Genomic DNA, 16113 nt, shown 5'->3' with positions numbered 1-16113 from the left:
ATACCGTTTATTTCTTGCAATTCCTTTGTTGTTTTTTCGGCTGTACTAGTACGTTGTAATAAACATTTCTTTCAGTGAATAACTAAGTTTGTATCCACGGGTATTTCAGCGAGTTGTCTTTGTTGTGTACAGTAAAGTTCTCCGTGTCATTTAAAAGAGAATGAGAGAATACCGTGGTCTTTGGACGAGTAATGTTTCCTCTAACTTGATGGGGAAACCCCCTCGTCACTTCCCCATTCCGAAATGTACTCATAATAGCCCAAATGATATCCAATAGACTTTGTAAGGTATGCTGTTGATGTTGTATCTTCTTTTAGTGACAAGTGACAACAGGAACTTTACGCACGACTTGCAAGACTTTTCTTTTTCATAGAGCGAAACTTCGTGGTTTCGCCTCGGGGTATTATGTTACCAACCCGGAAACCCAAGTTTCTGAGGGAAGTATACGTTTCACATTTCGTCAGCGGAAATTAAAATGTCGGGAAATGACTACAGTCAAGTTATGTGTTGCTTGTAACTGTGTGCTATAGATCCCTACCCTCCATCACTTCCTATGGGGATACGGATAGTAGAATTCGACAAAGAGTGAAGGAATTGACGAGGAGAGTCAGTCCACAGGAGGGGAACTTTCCGTGGGCATTGCAGTGGCTACAAACTCCCCATAGGCCCAGACCAATAACTCTCGGCTAAATTTCACTGCTTTTGCCCCGCATTGTTAGTCTTGTGAAGATTTGTAGATTCCGGCCTTTGGACCTAATGAGTAATAACTCGTGACCAAGTCTTATCAGTGGTAAAACGGGAACCAGTATTTACATACTACGGAGGGCTCGCTTGGTTGGTAGGAACGCTTGGTCAATCAAATCACCCATTCGTGCGACGTGACACCCGGCCTTTGGACCGCTTCAGATCACAAGGCTTCCCCCAGAACCGTGCCCCGAGTGTCAGGAACAATGTGGCGGTCTGTCGGACTCGTGTGTACGGTCGCCTTACTGGCTCTGGTACCCTTAACCACGGCTGGTAGAGTTAGGGATGCAAACGGAGGGACGAACTGTATAGGTAAGCAGTAACTTTTTAGTGTCCAAGGTAATAGAAATACGTAATGTTTGAATACAGCTGCAGGTAATCGAATGTTCTAGGTTTGCAATCTTCGCTCACGAGACGTAGCTAGTTGAGATCGAAAATTAATGAATTATTTTGAGGTCATGGTGTTAAAAATCGAAAAATATTATTTGAGTGTAGAAGCCCGTTTCGTCCTGACAGCTAGTTAAGATGACACGTCTTTTGCCACGGAAGAGTCATACAATAACACCGGCGAGTTTATAATTATTTCTTTATATATGTTTATGTGTGTTGAAAAGCAAAACATGTACACATTCATTGTAACCGTACACCTCCCCAGTATGTACAGTGTTGGTGGGGCTTGTCGAACAGTTGGCTCAAGTGTACAATGAAGGAGCTGTGGAGGCTTTGGAACGATTCTGCTCTTTTCTACCAGGTAACGGAAACTGAGTACGTCAACTCCCCCCCCCTCTCTCTCTCTCGGCTCTCTCTATAGTCTCTCTCTCACCCACTCTCTCTCTAGTCCTCCTCTCTCTCTCTCTCTCTCTCTCTCTCTCTCTCTCTCTCTCTCTCTCTCTCTCTCTCTCTCTCTCTCTCTCTCTCTCTCTCTCTCTCTCTCTCTCTCTCTCTCTCTCTCTCGGCTCCCTCTCTCCAGGCTCTCCCTCCCTCCCTGTCTCTATCTCTTTCTATCTTTCGTTTTCTAGGCTCTCTCTCTCCCTTTCTCTCTCTAGTCTAGGTTCTCGATCTCACGGTAGGCTCTCTCTCTATTTTATCAATACATCACTCAGAAAACTTGTAAAGGAATTAGACATTGCTTCCACGTGACTGTAGATGTAGAAATGTTCAACGACTTTTTTTCTTTTTCTTTTCCAGAGCAGCTCCAGGCTCCATGCCGGGCAGGGGCTGAGATATTTGCTCCTTACATAGCAGAAGCGTGAGTTTTACTTCTCCATTTCTGAGGGGGGGGGGGGATTAAATTATTAACGTTATTTTATCGATTTTTACCATGAAAGTTCATCTAATAGGATGTTTTGACGTTCTAGAAAATTCAGGAACACACATAATGTTCCTGTTATAATGTTGAATACAGATCAAAATTTGTGATTATCACGTGCCAATACAAGCAAGGAGCTTAAGTCTTGGTCAATCTCCTTGGTACTAATAATTACCAAATTTTGCTACATTTTGGTCATTCGCATAACCTCCACTTAAAAAAATGTGTTTTTTTTTCAAGTATTTTTATTGAATTGAGTATTTTCCAGAATTAAAGTTTGCTTTTCATCAAAATGTAGCAATTATGACACGTGCCGCTACGTGTCTCTCCGGTCATTTTCCTGGATCGGTCTATTTTGGGGGGGGGGGGCTGGCATACTGGTGTTCGCGGCCGGAGCTTCAATCTACGTTTGATCAGAAAAGAAGCCAACAACCACCCCCCACCAAAAAAAACTACCGATCCCGGAGCGCCTGAAAAGGAGGCTATTGGCGTACGTGTCATAATTTCTCCCGAGGCAGTGGTGCTTCCGCAACGGAATATAATTTACCTGCGCTACTGTTTACTTTTCGACAGGCGGCGCTTTTAAGTATTCTATTCAAAAGCTATTGGATCAAATCTTGTCGCATGCAAGGCTTGCTGGTCTAGTGGCATGATTCTCGCTTAGGGTGCGAGAGGTCCCGGGTTCGATTCCCGGGCAAGCCCTGTCAGTTTTTTTTTCTTTTCAACTTAAATAATTTGTCGTCTTCTTTGCTTCTTTTGTGATTTCCTCTTTTTTTCAGATTATTTGATTTTTTTTTTTTTTTAGTCACAAAAACGGCCGAATCTCGTATCTCTGTCTAAAGTGTTTTGGACAGAACCCGGAAGTGAGTTTATGAAAGCGCAATCCTTGAAAAGTCGAACTTGGCGGAACAAAAGTTAGTGTTTAGGGGTTTTGGGGGTCTTCGGCTTTGGGAGTTTTTATGCGCTATTTTCTGATTGCATATAGACAACATAGCCGGCCTGGTTGAATTACCCCCGTTAATAATCAGAAAACGGCCAAAGACCACCAAACCCCCACTTCTATAAGCCTGCTACGGAGGCTACCTTTAGGAGGCCATCGCGCTACCAGTGGTGAAATTTAGCAGCTTTATCTATTTGTCATTGTTTATAATGGCATGAATATTTGTTTATTTGTTTACTTTTGTGCCATTGTAGGATTTATAACAAGGAGACCCCTGATGTAGTCTGCCATGCCATCGGCTTCTGTAAGGTCGACCCAGGTCACAAGGCCTGCCATATCTTTCCTGTACCCAAGGTATAGTCCACAAACAACGGGGTTCAAATAACAAAAAAGAAACTCTTGTATCATAATTACAACGTTATAGTTATAACTGTACAGGCAGATCTTTTTTGAGTTTGCTGTTTGCGCAATTCTATTTCAGGTTTTTATAGTAAAGTTATTTTATTAAATTTAACAAAGTCTTTTTATCATTGGTCTAAATTAAAGTTCTGTCCTTATTGGTATAACCCATTAAATTCTTTTATCTTGGTCTACATGTTATAGGAAGGTATGGATGCAGCACTTAGGAGAATTCAGGAAGTCAAGAAAATGGTATGTTCAATTTAAGATTGAGCCTCAGTTGATTGAGCCTTGATTCTAATGAAAATGAAAGTACTAATGTTGCTCAACATTTTTTTCGGGGGAGCATGCCCCCAGGAAGCTCGCGCCTTCGGCACTCACTAGTCCCTCGGACAGTAGGAAGAACCCCCAACCGAAATCCTGGCTACGGGTATGTGTTAGGTCTTGAGCAATGAAAAAGACTGATAACTTGTAATACTTCTAATACTACGAGGATAATTTTGCAGTATGAAGAAATGACAACATTAACATAATTTCTTTCACAGCGGCAAGGCCGAGAATTTACAGACATCTGTGATATACCAGGAATCAAGGAGATATGTAACATCTTTGACAGGTAACTGTTTAGTCAAGAATACAAAAATATTAGATCTCCGATTGCAGGGCCCCTCTGTGACAACTTGTGGCCCATACACCTCTAACTCATTGACAAGAAACATTCTCAGAACTCACCAATAGGAGCCCAGGATTCTCTGTTACTGTGGAAAACTGACATCGCAACTTTCAACACATGGTATTATTCCTGACAAATTTCACAGCCAGTGCCTTCCTGATATGTAAACAGCCCGTTTAGTTACATTAAATGTAAAACATTGTTACGGTACATCTTTCTGTACAACATCCATTTGTAGAATTATACTCTGAAAGATGGGTTTGGGTGATACATGCTACGTTACAACATTATTTTAATCATGTAACGTTATCTGTCTATCATATTTGTTTGTAGAGCGTTTTCTTCACATCTTCCCGCTGACGACTTGGACAAAGATGGCTTCAGCACAATGAAGGTAAGGGTGCTTTCTGCAGTTCTGGCAAATACTGCATGGGGGCCGCAGTACATAGTGGCACACACAGTTCCTCAGCACAGTGAAAATCCAGATTAAAACTTGAACTTCGAGGAATCTTTGCATGATTGTCATGATTAAAGACACTTTAAACATTTTCCATTCTCACATCTGTATCATAATTTTGTCTATTTGCAGACGTTCAGAGGAAGTTCCTGGCGTGGGAAAGATTGCAATGACCTTGACCCGAGGTATCATCCTGGAGCAAGGTATGAGTAGGGGGCATATCTCTGTACTGTACTCTTTTTAATCTAATAGGCTTCGTTGTGTCAGAAAATTTTCCAATTGCGAGCAACAGTGCAACATTGCAACTCTTATGCAACAGGTCATTCCTACTTTTCTCGATAAGTGCGTTGTGTACTTATATATGCAGATGTTTGACGCCATCTCGAGTTATGGACCTTCATTCATAAGGCGGAGCAAAAAAGCTGCCGATTTATGTAATGCTTGCCAGTTACTGCATTCACAGAGAGAGAAAATATTTGTGATGCCATCCTGACACTGATGAATTTCTCCTACAAGTAATATTTTTTTATATTTTCAGACCGATTAATGGAGATGTGCTGACGGATTCTAACTGTAATGGAATATTTGTGAGTAGAAGTTGTCATGGTATTCAACATCAGGGACGGGAATAGGTGTGTGAATGTTGTTCAGCACCAGGGACAGGCATGGATGTGTGAATGTTGTTACGTTCAGCACCAGAAACAGGGATAGATTTGTGCTAGATACAGGGATGGGTGTAAGAATGTTGTCAAGCATAATTCCCTGATGATTTGACAGATTCCTGACATGATGCTTTATTCTTATGTTTTAACTGATGTCATTTGCAGTTACTTGATAATGATTGCTTGACACTTTCCCAGGGTTTGGATTCCGAAACTGGCTTGCCCTATGAGGAAGTCCTTTGTAATGGTAAGTCACAGTTTTTGCATTCCAAAGGGAACATTCAGTGTTGCCACAGACAACTTCCACCCAATACTGCCCATTCTCATTAACTTGTATCAACTTGTATGAAATACATTTACACTTATTTTACAAGAGATTCAAGTAGACAGCAAAAAGTTAACATCGATCGAATCGGTATATATCTAAAACAGTTTGTTGTTTTCACATAAAGAGTAAAGCTGAATGATTAAGATTACGATATCTCTCTGCAGGAACAGAGCCCAGGGGTCTGATATTACTGGGAGACTCCATAGGAGCACACTTCCACCTGCCGCCACAGTGGTTCGAGGCGAAGAGTTTGAATCCGGTAATATCTGTTTGCATATCATCCTCACCTTCGCCATCTCATGACTGTTTTCCCTTGTCATTTGTCTGCACACCATTTGCCTTATATTTGCTATATACTTACAGATGATAGTCTTTGGTTCTTTTTTTTTCACAGTCCGTCTTCAAAGACTTACTCTTCATCCTAGAGAATGAAATCGACTGGCCAGAACTTTCCACCGCTACAGGTATAAGACCTTGGGGGATAAAATTATATGTTTCCGATTTCAGTCCTGAAATAGGGTGGTTAGGTGGGAATTCGATTTTTTTCTCGCTTAGATTTCGGCTGAAATGATCCAACAAAAGTAATGAATCAACCTTGATTTTATGATATCAAAGATGATTTCCATTGTGACTTATGAATTCATTTTTATTTTTGGTCTCCCAGGTCATGTCAACAACACTTTTGGAGAGGTCATCAAGTGAGTATTTTCCTTATTATCATTATTATATTGTTATTAAATGGACCGCCTATCTTAGCAGCCAGGGACTGAATTGCAAGGATCTAAATTGGGTGAAAAATGCGAATGTCTGGCTGCCATTCGACACTAACTCGATCGATCAGGTAGCCTTGCTTCGCTCGAAGTGTGGCTTTCCTCAAATACAGGAAATATGTAAACTCAGTGTCACTATGAAGTGTACAAGGATAAATTATTATATAGCCAAATGACGTTCATCACCATCGTTGCCGTTTTCATCTGTCGACGATGTGGGCCACCCCTGCTTTCCACTCTCTTCTGTCCAACGTGTGTCTTCGTCACTTCGAACTCGCCAAGTGCTTCGCTCACTCGGCGGTTCAATCGGTGGTTGTAGGAAATGACCAGACCTTATGACACCATTAACCCTTGCTTACTGTATCATTATACATGTCGTATTAACCATCTCCACCTTCAGAGGGCCCGTGGATTCCATCTACATGCGACTACGTGAACGAAACCGCTGTAACCACAGAGACTACCAGAATATAGGTGTGAACGGTAAGTATCAGGGTTCCCAGTATATTCAACTTCAAAGTGTAGAATATACGTAGTTCTTAATCTTAATAGCAACTGCAGGTGTCGATCGCGATTTGAGCTAAGGTCACAATGGCACCGGTGTCTGTATACCGGTGGAAGTCCCCAATCGGGCTCTGACTGAGGGGAGTTTTGTGTCCTAAATTTTCCAGACATACAATTTATGCTGTGTGTCTGCGATGTTTGTTTTTTCAGGTGGAAGATCTGGGAGTATGAACAGCACAATTGTAAGGAGGTAAGTTGTGACAAATCTATACAACCCTATGGTACATTTACAGTGCCGTAATATTCTGGTAGTGGTAACGGTGTAAATGTATGTTTGAGCATGGTGAATATAACTCCAGAAGCTCCGATGGCTAGACTGTTAGGTCATTAAGTTTGTGGTCATCCCAAGATATATATCATCTGATGTTTAAAACAATCTATTTTGAATTCCATAAAATGACTGCATCTTAACCTAAACCAACATCTACTTTCCAGTTTGGTAAGAAACCGGATGTCGGATTATCCTGCTTTAGTCAACATTGAGCTGGTGGGAAACGATGTGTGCAACGGGTGGGTATTTCATATGTAATTCTGATTGAACGTTGTTCAGCACCAGGGACAGGGATGGATGTGTGAATGTTGTTCAGCACCAGGGACAGGGATGGATGTGTGAATGTTGTTCAGCACCAGGGACAGGCATGGATGTGTGGATGTTGTTCAGTACCAGGGACAGGAATGGATGTGTGAATGTTGTTCAGCACCAGGGACAGGCATGGATGTGTGGATGTTTTTCAGGGACAGGTATGATTGTGTGAATTGATTTTTTTAGGGCTTGGTGGGTTTAAATGGTTCCAGACTCCAGTAAATTACTAATAAGACAGTGTTCTAACTTTTGTTTGTCTTTTCTCACTTAGGCATCCTGACACCCTGGCTCACATGACTAAACCCAAAGAATTCAGAAATAACATGCTGGACACTTTGCAATACTTGGTTAGTAATGCAACCGTCAAGGACTGTATGTATAACGTTTCCAACGACTGGTAATAATTACAGACATGAATCACGTTAACAGCAATAATACCAGTGACGTTGTTGATGATACGTGAAAATACAGATGTGACGGAAAAACAATTACGCATCATCTGTACTACTGTACTCTACCAGGCTTGAGGAGGCGGCTGGAAAGAGTAGAAATCGGCCAAAATAGAGAGATAAGCATGCCAAGGGAGTTTGTCCGTTGAGAGAACAGTTGTGGCGGCGAACTGTCCTCTCAACGGCCATACTCCCTTGGCATGCTTATCTCTCTATTTTGGCCGATTTCTACTCTTTCCAGCCGCTACCTCAAGCCTGGTAGAGGCTACATCTGTACCCCAGTAAGTAACCATGTACAATCAAATCCCTCCGTTAGTTATAACTGCAAACATTCATATAAAGATCTAAACCATTCCTTCCTCAGAGGTAATGAATGATCATGATCCATTTATCCTCTCACTCAGGATGAGGTTCTGCCTGAAGGCAGCCATGTTTGGGTGTCAGGCCTGGCCAATGGCAGCCTGCTGTACGCTAACGTGCACGACAGGATCCATCCACTAGGTGAGCAGCTGCATAATCGTTCATGCTCTCTTAGAGATTACTGCGGACCGGTCCGTTTTCAAGGGGTGGCCGTTGGGGGGCATTGCAACTAAGAACACTGCCTCCATTCATTTTATTCCGTCATTTGTCATCGCTTGGGTGCTGGCAAAGGGCAGGCCGGTTCACTCCCTAATATTACCGTCCCATATTATTCTAATACTATATAAAAATGAAACTCCAATATCCCGGTAGTCCTGTCCACCTCCATAAAACGTATCTATGCAATACAAAAACATAAATATGGAAATATTTTATAGACATGCAGCCACTCTCTCATTGGTCGAGCCGCTAATTGTTATACGCTATCATTGGTGGTGGAATTGCTAATTGTGATGGACAGTCAGGATCGGTCGGATCTGTTGTTCTACATTTCAGGAAGTCTGAGGAATGACATCACCTACACGGATTTCTACAACTACATGAACTGTCTGGAGGTCAGTGCCTCGCACTCCAGTTATGATCTTTAAATTCCAGTTATGGTCTTTAAATTAATAACAAATAAATCATTTAAAATGATATGTTTTCTTACAAAATACATTTTCCACTGTTATATAGATGTTCTGTATGTTTTGTTATGTTTGTCCAGATCTCCCCATGTTCTGGTTGGTTGACGGATAACTCTACCCTCCGGTACCTCACAACCAAGGTGGGTAACCAACTGGAAAAAAATGTATCCAACAAAAAAATTGTCTAAAATGTACAAAATTGAGAAAGAAATGACATGGACAACAGGAAATCCAATGACTCACACCTCTGTAAGCGTTGTGAATTTCTTGCTGATTTTGTCTAGTATACAGGCATGCATATACCAGGAAATTGTAGTCAGGAAATAAGGTAACATTTTAAGGGCCCTTAAGCCTAACGTGTTCTCGACCTGCCTAGCACATGGACATAGATACGGAACACACTTTGTACATGAAGGTAATTACAAAATAGATAATTATTATAATAATCTCACCTTTCCATATTTTCCTTATTTTCCCTAATTGTAATAAATCGATTCTCTTTTGTATGACACGGCAAACAAATTTTCTACAGAGAGCCTTTGAGCTGAATGACGTCCTGAGAAACATCACCGCAAATTCCCGGTACAAGAACTTTGACCTTTACTACCAGGACGTCCCCATAGATGAGGTCATCGCGGAGTGGGAGGCGCAGGGCGGGCAGGGGTGGCAGCTGATCGAACCTGTCGACGGCTTCCATATCAATCAGGTAGGTCATCTAACCAAGCACGTCGGTAGAACATACTGCGCCTGCACGAAACCCTGATTTTTCACGGTTTTCTTTGGGTGTTTTATCAGAATTTTGCCAACGAGGTAACCTAAGTCGAAAGCTAGGTTGCAAATCAGCATTCCATGTTGCCGTCAACACCAGTTATTTATTTTAGAAGGCAGGATGTAAGCCAGCCCACCTGTAAAGGTCGCTTTGTATGCAAAAAAAAGAAGAACTTGCGCGCCGGGCAACCTGAAAGTTTCAAGGTCTCGTGGGCACTTTAAATGGGATAGTGAGTGTGAGTGGTGAGTGTGTGAATGCGTTCAATGACAGAAATTTTGTATTGCTTCACAGCTGGCAAATGCCCTCGGTGCGGCGCACATTTGGGAGATGCTTGAAAAGGATCACCCCAACGTGCTGGGTAAGGTCAACCCAAACAACGATAGGATCAAACAACTGTTTGGGGACCAGGGCGGCTACTGAAGAAGGTTCTGCACACTACAGCAGTTACGCCTAGCAGCAATGCAAAGTATAACATGACTTAGTAATGTCGTGAGGAAGGTGACAGTTACCAGAACATTGTTATCCAACAATTGTAAATGGTGCAATTTATTAAACAAAGTGTGGCAACTTCTAAATCTACTTATAGCAACTTCAGGAGTAGACTTTGTAATTGTAGTGTGTAATGAACTCAAGGGGATTCCTCGTTTTTGGGGCCTATCGTAACAAAAAGATCTTAGAAAGACTTTATCAAAATCGAACTTAACAGCAATTGGCAGTGCCTTGTCTTCTATTTCAAATGCAATAATGCAATTTCTTGTCATTTATAATGCTGTAACATTATTATTATTATTATCCTACTATCAGTATGTTAGTAATTATCTTGATGTAATAAAATAAATGAGATTCACAAAATATGTTGCGATAGACTTAATTTACTCAGTTTGTGCAATAAAATCTTACCCCAAGTCAAAAGTTATGCGTTATTATCATATAGCCGGGTGACGTTGACCAATCAGAAGGCTCCATTCCACATTCTTTATGTCGCCGTAATGTCACAAATAGAGTCAAAATCGGGTATTTATTCATCCCAATCCATACATTAAACAAAATGAATAATCACCCGCATATGACCTCAGGTGACCCAATAGAACAGGGCTCTAGTTCTAAAAAATCCAAAAATAACTTGAGTTGTGTTCCGATGACCTCGGGTGACTCCCATAAGAACACCTGTTCCCTGCCTGTGACCCAGATAGAAGGCCATAGAACATGAACCCCCCAGTGACCTCAGGTGACTCCAGATGGAACAAATATTCTATGTTCTATTCAGCATGTGCAAGGGGTAAATTGTACATTGTGTCACTCTTCACTGCATCAGTTTGGATAGGCTATCGTGTAAGCTATATGATAATAGTGTTAATGTCCCGCCCTTTCTCGGTGAATATGGTGTGATAAAGCCTTGTCAGTTGCTATAACCACCTCATAAAGCCACCTCGTTCGCTGCGCTCACTTGGTGCTTTATTCTGTGGTTATAGCAACTGACAAGGCTTTATCACACCATATTCACCTCAGGGCGGGACATTAACCCTTAATTAATGTATTTATAACGCTAGTGATGTTACACATCAAAAGGTAGTTCTATTGTATTTTGCAGGTGCATTGCATTTTGCTGTCACTTGTATCTTTCACTGTAACCCCACAAAAACAAGAAATTGGAAATTTCAGGCTTCCCAGAGGTATATTGAGTTCCGGTTACCTTTAAGCTCTGTCTAAGAAAGTTAAACTTGTCTCCCAAATCTACCTTATGTCACATTCATGGCATTGAGCTACTATCTAAGAAGAAGCTAAACCGTCTGCAAGTTTTAGAGTGACATGACAACAATGACACGTTTTACCGATTACCTTTTATTGTGTTAAAAGCCAATTCCACAAAAAAATTATAACCACAGATTCATTCAGGGAATCTAGTTATAACACCAGCACACATAATTTCCTATGCAATAAGGGTAATTGAAAATGTAATGATAGTCAATGATCTTAGAAATAGTATAATCTACTTGATGTCTTTTCTAAATCAATCAATTCACGTAAAATTCCAAATGGAAACCAAAGCTATTTACATGTTTGCATATTTTATATGTTATTTTATGAGATACAGCTTAATGAACCGGTGTACTCGTGTCTGACGTTACTAACGGTTACAAATTGACAAGGAAAAATGATATAACTAATCATAAATGCACATTGATCACAAAGATTACATATTCTTATTGATATAATAACGGAACATGCGTGACACTGATAAAGATCAAATAACAAAGTTGTTAACTAAACATCGCCAATGATTATGCCAGAAAGCCTTCATAGTTTTGCATTGACCATAATATTGTTTATTGTTTGTTTATTGTTTATTTATTTTTGTACGTATGTAAAAAAAATTCATAATCAAATAATAACAATCAGAGAATATGCGGGGTAGGCCAGAAACCTAGGTGGTTTTTTAAAGGGCCTACCCCAAACAAATGTAACTTATGACAAAACATATTTGAATTAAACATCAAAATTAAGCAATGATATAATTGATTAATTAAACAAAATCAAGACACAGAAATACTAACTGAAGTGTGTAAACTACTTTTAACATCTACGAAGAGAAATTAAACAAAAGTCTTATACATGTAATTCAAGTCGCTGTTACAGAAATAAACTGATTAGATAATTAACATAAAAAGTAACGATTAAAACAAAAGATTGAAAAAAAAACAAGGAAAACAAACAAATCAGATTGTAGTGGTACTTGGGTTTTGTAAGAAAACGTTTTTAAGAAGTTTTTTAAACACAGGAATTGACTGGAAGTTTTGTAGCAGTTGACTTAACTTGTTCCAGACGATGGGGCCTCTATACGCTATTGAGAATTGTTTTGTGTGGATTAAGTCTTGTTTGGCCTTAATTGGTTATGTTGTCTCGTATGGTGAAATGATATATTGTAGCTATTAACAATTGATTTGTCAGCAAAAGTAAATGTTTTATTGTCCTCAACAAAAAAGGTTGTGTAATTGGTGTCCGACAAGGAACGTATTAATTATATGTGCTATTCATCAACAATTACTTTCTCAGCATTATCAGCTTTGACGTTTATTGTCAGAAAGGAATGCCACACATGTTGTCTAAAATGATGGTCCGTAGTCCCTTTCTTTGTGGTCATACTTGAATCGTTTCCTCTTGGGTGAACTGGCAAAACTTGCCCTCTTCCTTACTTTGGATTTGATGTCACTTGCCAGCTTGGCTACATCAACATTACCGTCTGTACAGTCCAGGTATGTCAGAAGAGCTAACTCATCAGGAATCTCACACTTAGACTTCAACACGGGCAGTACACAGTACTTGTCGCTTTTTAGTTCTTTCTCAATGGCTGCCTTGAGCTCAAACTTACACCAGTTACTGGACAGAAAGTTAGGGGAGAGAACTATGAGAATCTTCCTACTGTTCGCTACTGCCCAGTCGATGTTGTGAGGAATCGGCACGCCGCTCTTGAAGTCCCTGTGGTGGACACAGATCTTCAGGTTGTGTGGTGGAGACTCCAACTGCTGGACCCACTCATCCACCCAGGGGAAGTCACGCTGGTTGGCCGACACGAAGGCATCGAACTTGAACTTCCTCAGCCAACGAAACACTGTGATTACCAGAAATCAAGAATTCGAGTTAGACGCCATACCTTCCATACGGCATCATCCAGTAAAGTTGAGGTCATCCAGTAAAGTTGAGGTTCCCTCAAAAAAATGGATGGCGTTTGGAGTTAACCTGTTGTGCTCATGCTACATGTTGATGATGCAAACTAAAAAAAATCTTTTGACACAGATAGAAGTATATATAGCTTACATCCGAATTCCATAGAAATTATCCGTCAAGGTTTTTCAGCGATTTTGTGTGATTTGATGTTTACTATGACAGCATAGGTTCATCATATAGTTTATGACTATTCTATATAGCCAATGGTAGAGATCATAGTCAAATCGAAAGGAATGGGTTTCAGGAATTCTATGGTACTAAACTGGTAAGAAACCTCCTCTAATGAGAATACAAACCTGGTGAGGAGATGAACAGTTTCTGGAATCTCTTGAAGAAGGACATGCCAACTGTTACACCGCTAGCTCCAACCTGCAGAGGCAAGAACGTTTGCAAATGATTAAAACTCTGTGTGCATGTGTGTGGATCATTTTACATACAGTGTTGTTCTATACATTTAAAGGACATGGATTGAAAAATGTTGATAAAATGGATGGTGACCAATGATCTGAAAGATTTAGAAAACAATACTGATGGGGACCAATAAGCAAGACGGAAGAAATCTTTATACACTTAAGGAAATTATTTAGCTGTAGGGTGTATTTTACATGTACACCAACTTTGCTGTTGTTTGCAAACAGTTCAGTTAGTTCTCGACAAAATACAGGGACTCCCAATAACTAAAGTTTATTCTTTTAATAAGAACGTTAACAGACTTCAATCACGCTGTCTTCAACAGTCTAAAATGATTGCAAAGGACACATATTTACCTCTTTGTCTTCCTCCTGCTCCTCCATGTGTTCCGCGCTCGCTTCCACTTTGTCCCCAACATCATCTGTCACGTTGGCAAGAGTTCGCTCCTCAGTTAGTTTCTCCAAAAGTAGTTCTGCAAGAAATAGAAGTTGTTTTATAAATTCGCAAAGTCTCAAGTGCAGATAATGTTTTGACAAGCCGCTCTCCAGAATATGGCGAGTCTACTGTATAGTCTACTGCTTTCAGTCCTGTAGGAGTTGATATCGAACGTTTATTGCAAATCTTGATTTCTTTTCTGCGTGCAGTGAAGTATGAAATGCCTGACATTTTGCAAAATGTATGAATTAGGAGGCGTTAATAGAAATGCAGTTTTTTGTAGGCTGGGAATGTAAATAAAGCTAGGGAACATTTTGGTAACCATTTCAAATAACTTATCTCTTTTGCTGCTATATAATTAAGGGGAATGGCAAATATACAGGTGACGACAGGACACCGTTTACTGACCTGCCACATCATCCATCTTCATGTTCTTTAGTGCCCACCACACGTCAAAGATGTTTGGCCAGTACACCTGTCTGTCCAGCCACAGCAGCAGACTCTCCACAGCCATCTCCCTCAGTCCTCTAAGGTTGATGTTACACCTTCGTTCGATTTCGTCCAACTCGACATTCCTGATATCCAGGTCCCGGGCGAGCTCCCGCCATCTCAGGCCGACGTGTTCACTCAAGACGGTTGTGATCAGCGTTCGAATGATGCTCTAGAGTAAGAGCCAATAACCAGTTTACTTAACTTACTACTACTGGTATGAAATAGAAATGGTGAATAGGCGAGACATTACAGGTTCAACATTAGATGAAAACAAACAAATGTCGGCGACCCATCCTTAGTAAAGTGACATTTAAAGACAAAACTTTCATATTTTAATCTTCAACTAGGCTTATAGTAGAACTAGAAACGTATTGCTTCTTAGTATTGAGTTCACCAGACAGTATAACGCATACTTTTTTCACACGAACTAAAAGAATGTAAGTTATGCCATTACGGCGTTCTCGTTACGCGGTATACTCGGTTGTATAGTACACAGTCTACACACCTTCTCTGTTTGCTGCCTTGCTTGAATGGTGACTCGGTGTGCTGAAAGCTCAGTAGGAAACTCGCAGCTGGATTGCTAGGATTTAGAACAGGTAGTTACATATCTGTGGAGGACGATTTTCAATGGTCTCAACGTCTCAAATGTTTGGTCTTTTCATACAATTCGTATCATACACGTACATTTGCGACCAGAAGTAACTGTGCAGATATAGTTTTATTGTGTCTGACCGTCCCAAGTATTAAAGCAACGAATAGGACTTTGAACACAATACAGAATATAGGACAACGCCAAACTGGTTCCGACATATAAGGATATATACTGATAGTACGTTTAACCATACAAGCCTTTCAAGTAAGCCAATGAGAATAAAATTTAAATGCCTGAAGAAAAGGTAACCTTCAAAGTATAAGCTCTACAATTATATTTTGTCGTGTGACAAACAATCAACATTTTTACTCACAGCTGCCTCCCTGTTGTTGGCACTCCAAAGCGTGTAAGCCACAAGGTTGTGACTGAGTCTCACAGCAACATCATAGGGACTTTCAACGTACAATTCTCCACTGTCCTTTTTCTAAGGTACAAATTAAAATTCAAGACATGGACAAATAATTACCCAGTACTTTGGGTAGGATATACATGTACTAGTATTCATAAAATGTCTTAAAAGCATCAGAAATGGGCGAATTCAAACATGATAATTATAAAGCTATGAAGAGACTGCTTTTCCCTAGTAGTGAAAGCTGCAATTTTCTCAAGATATTCTAATCTGTGGAATTAGAATTGAGCATAACCCACTAATCGTAAAACATTTAATTCAGTATCATTCATTAATGTTAAGATATTGGCAAACT

At 40.3% G+C, this 16113-nt stretch overlaps 2 protein-coding genes and 1 non-coding gene across 3 annotated transcripts; 2 read left to right on the top strand and 1 right to left on the bottom strand.

Annotated features, from left to right (window-relative positions):
- Positions 1-573: 573 nt before the first annotated feature.
- On the top strand, positions 574-10314 carry LOC109480518 (acyloxyacyl hydrolase-like). Its single transcript, XM_019782722.1, has 20 exons — positions 574-1056; positions 1400-1495; positions 1933-1993; positions 3248-3347; positions 3597-3644; positions 3938-4008; positions 4399-4459; positions 5350-5431; positions 5677-5771; positions 5907-5976; positions 6177-6210; positions 6683-6765; positions 6997-7036; positions 7282-7356; positions 7701-7776; positions 8283-8379; positions 8794-8852; positions 9005-9064; positions 9457-9630; positions 9985-10314. The coding sequence occupies exons 1-20, from the start codon at positions 951-953 to the stop codon at positions 10111-10113; spliced, it is 1617 nt and encodes a 538-aa protein (XP_019638281.1). The 5' UTR covers positions 574-950; the 3' UTR covers positions 10114-10314.
- Positions 2684-2755, top strand: Trnap-agg. The gene has a single exon. It is a non-coding gene; the product is annotated as a tRNA-Pro (tRNA).
- A 2184-nt stretch (positions 10315-12498) lies between the features above and the next one.
- LOC109480504 (myeloid differentiation primary response protein MyD88-like) lies at positions 12499-15387 on the bottom strand. The gene is made up of 5 exons (XM_019782709.1): positions 15263-15387; positions 14674-14926; positions 14187-14302; positions 13716-13788; positions 12499-13303 (listed from the first exon to the last, which is right to left on the bottom strand). The coding sequence occupies exons 2-5, from the start codon at positions 14777-14779 to the stop codon at positions 12798-12800; spliced, it is 801 nt and encodes a 266-aa protein (XP_019638268.1). The 5' UTR covers positions 14780-14926; positions 15263-15387; the 3' UTR covers positions 12499-12797.
- Between the last annotated feature and the right edge of the window lie 726 nt (positions 15388-16113).

The sequence above is a fragment of the Branchiostoma belcheri genome, unplaced genomic scaffold (assembly GCF_001625305.1).
Source record: "Branchiostoma belcheri isolate BF01 breed outbred unplaced genomic scaffold, Haploidv18h27 scaffold51, whole genome shotgun sequence".
Taxonomy (NCBI): domain Eukaryota; kingdom Metazoa; phylum Chordata; class Leptocardii; order Amphioxiformes; family Branchiostomatidae; genus Branchiostoma; species Branchiostoma belcheri.
The sequence above is the reverse complement of the archived record's forward strand: the minus strand, read 5'-3'. Positions and strand labels throughout refer to the sequence as shown.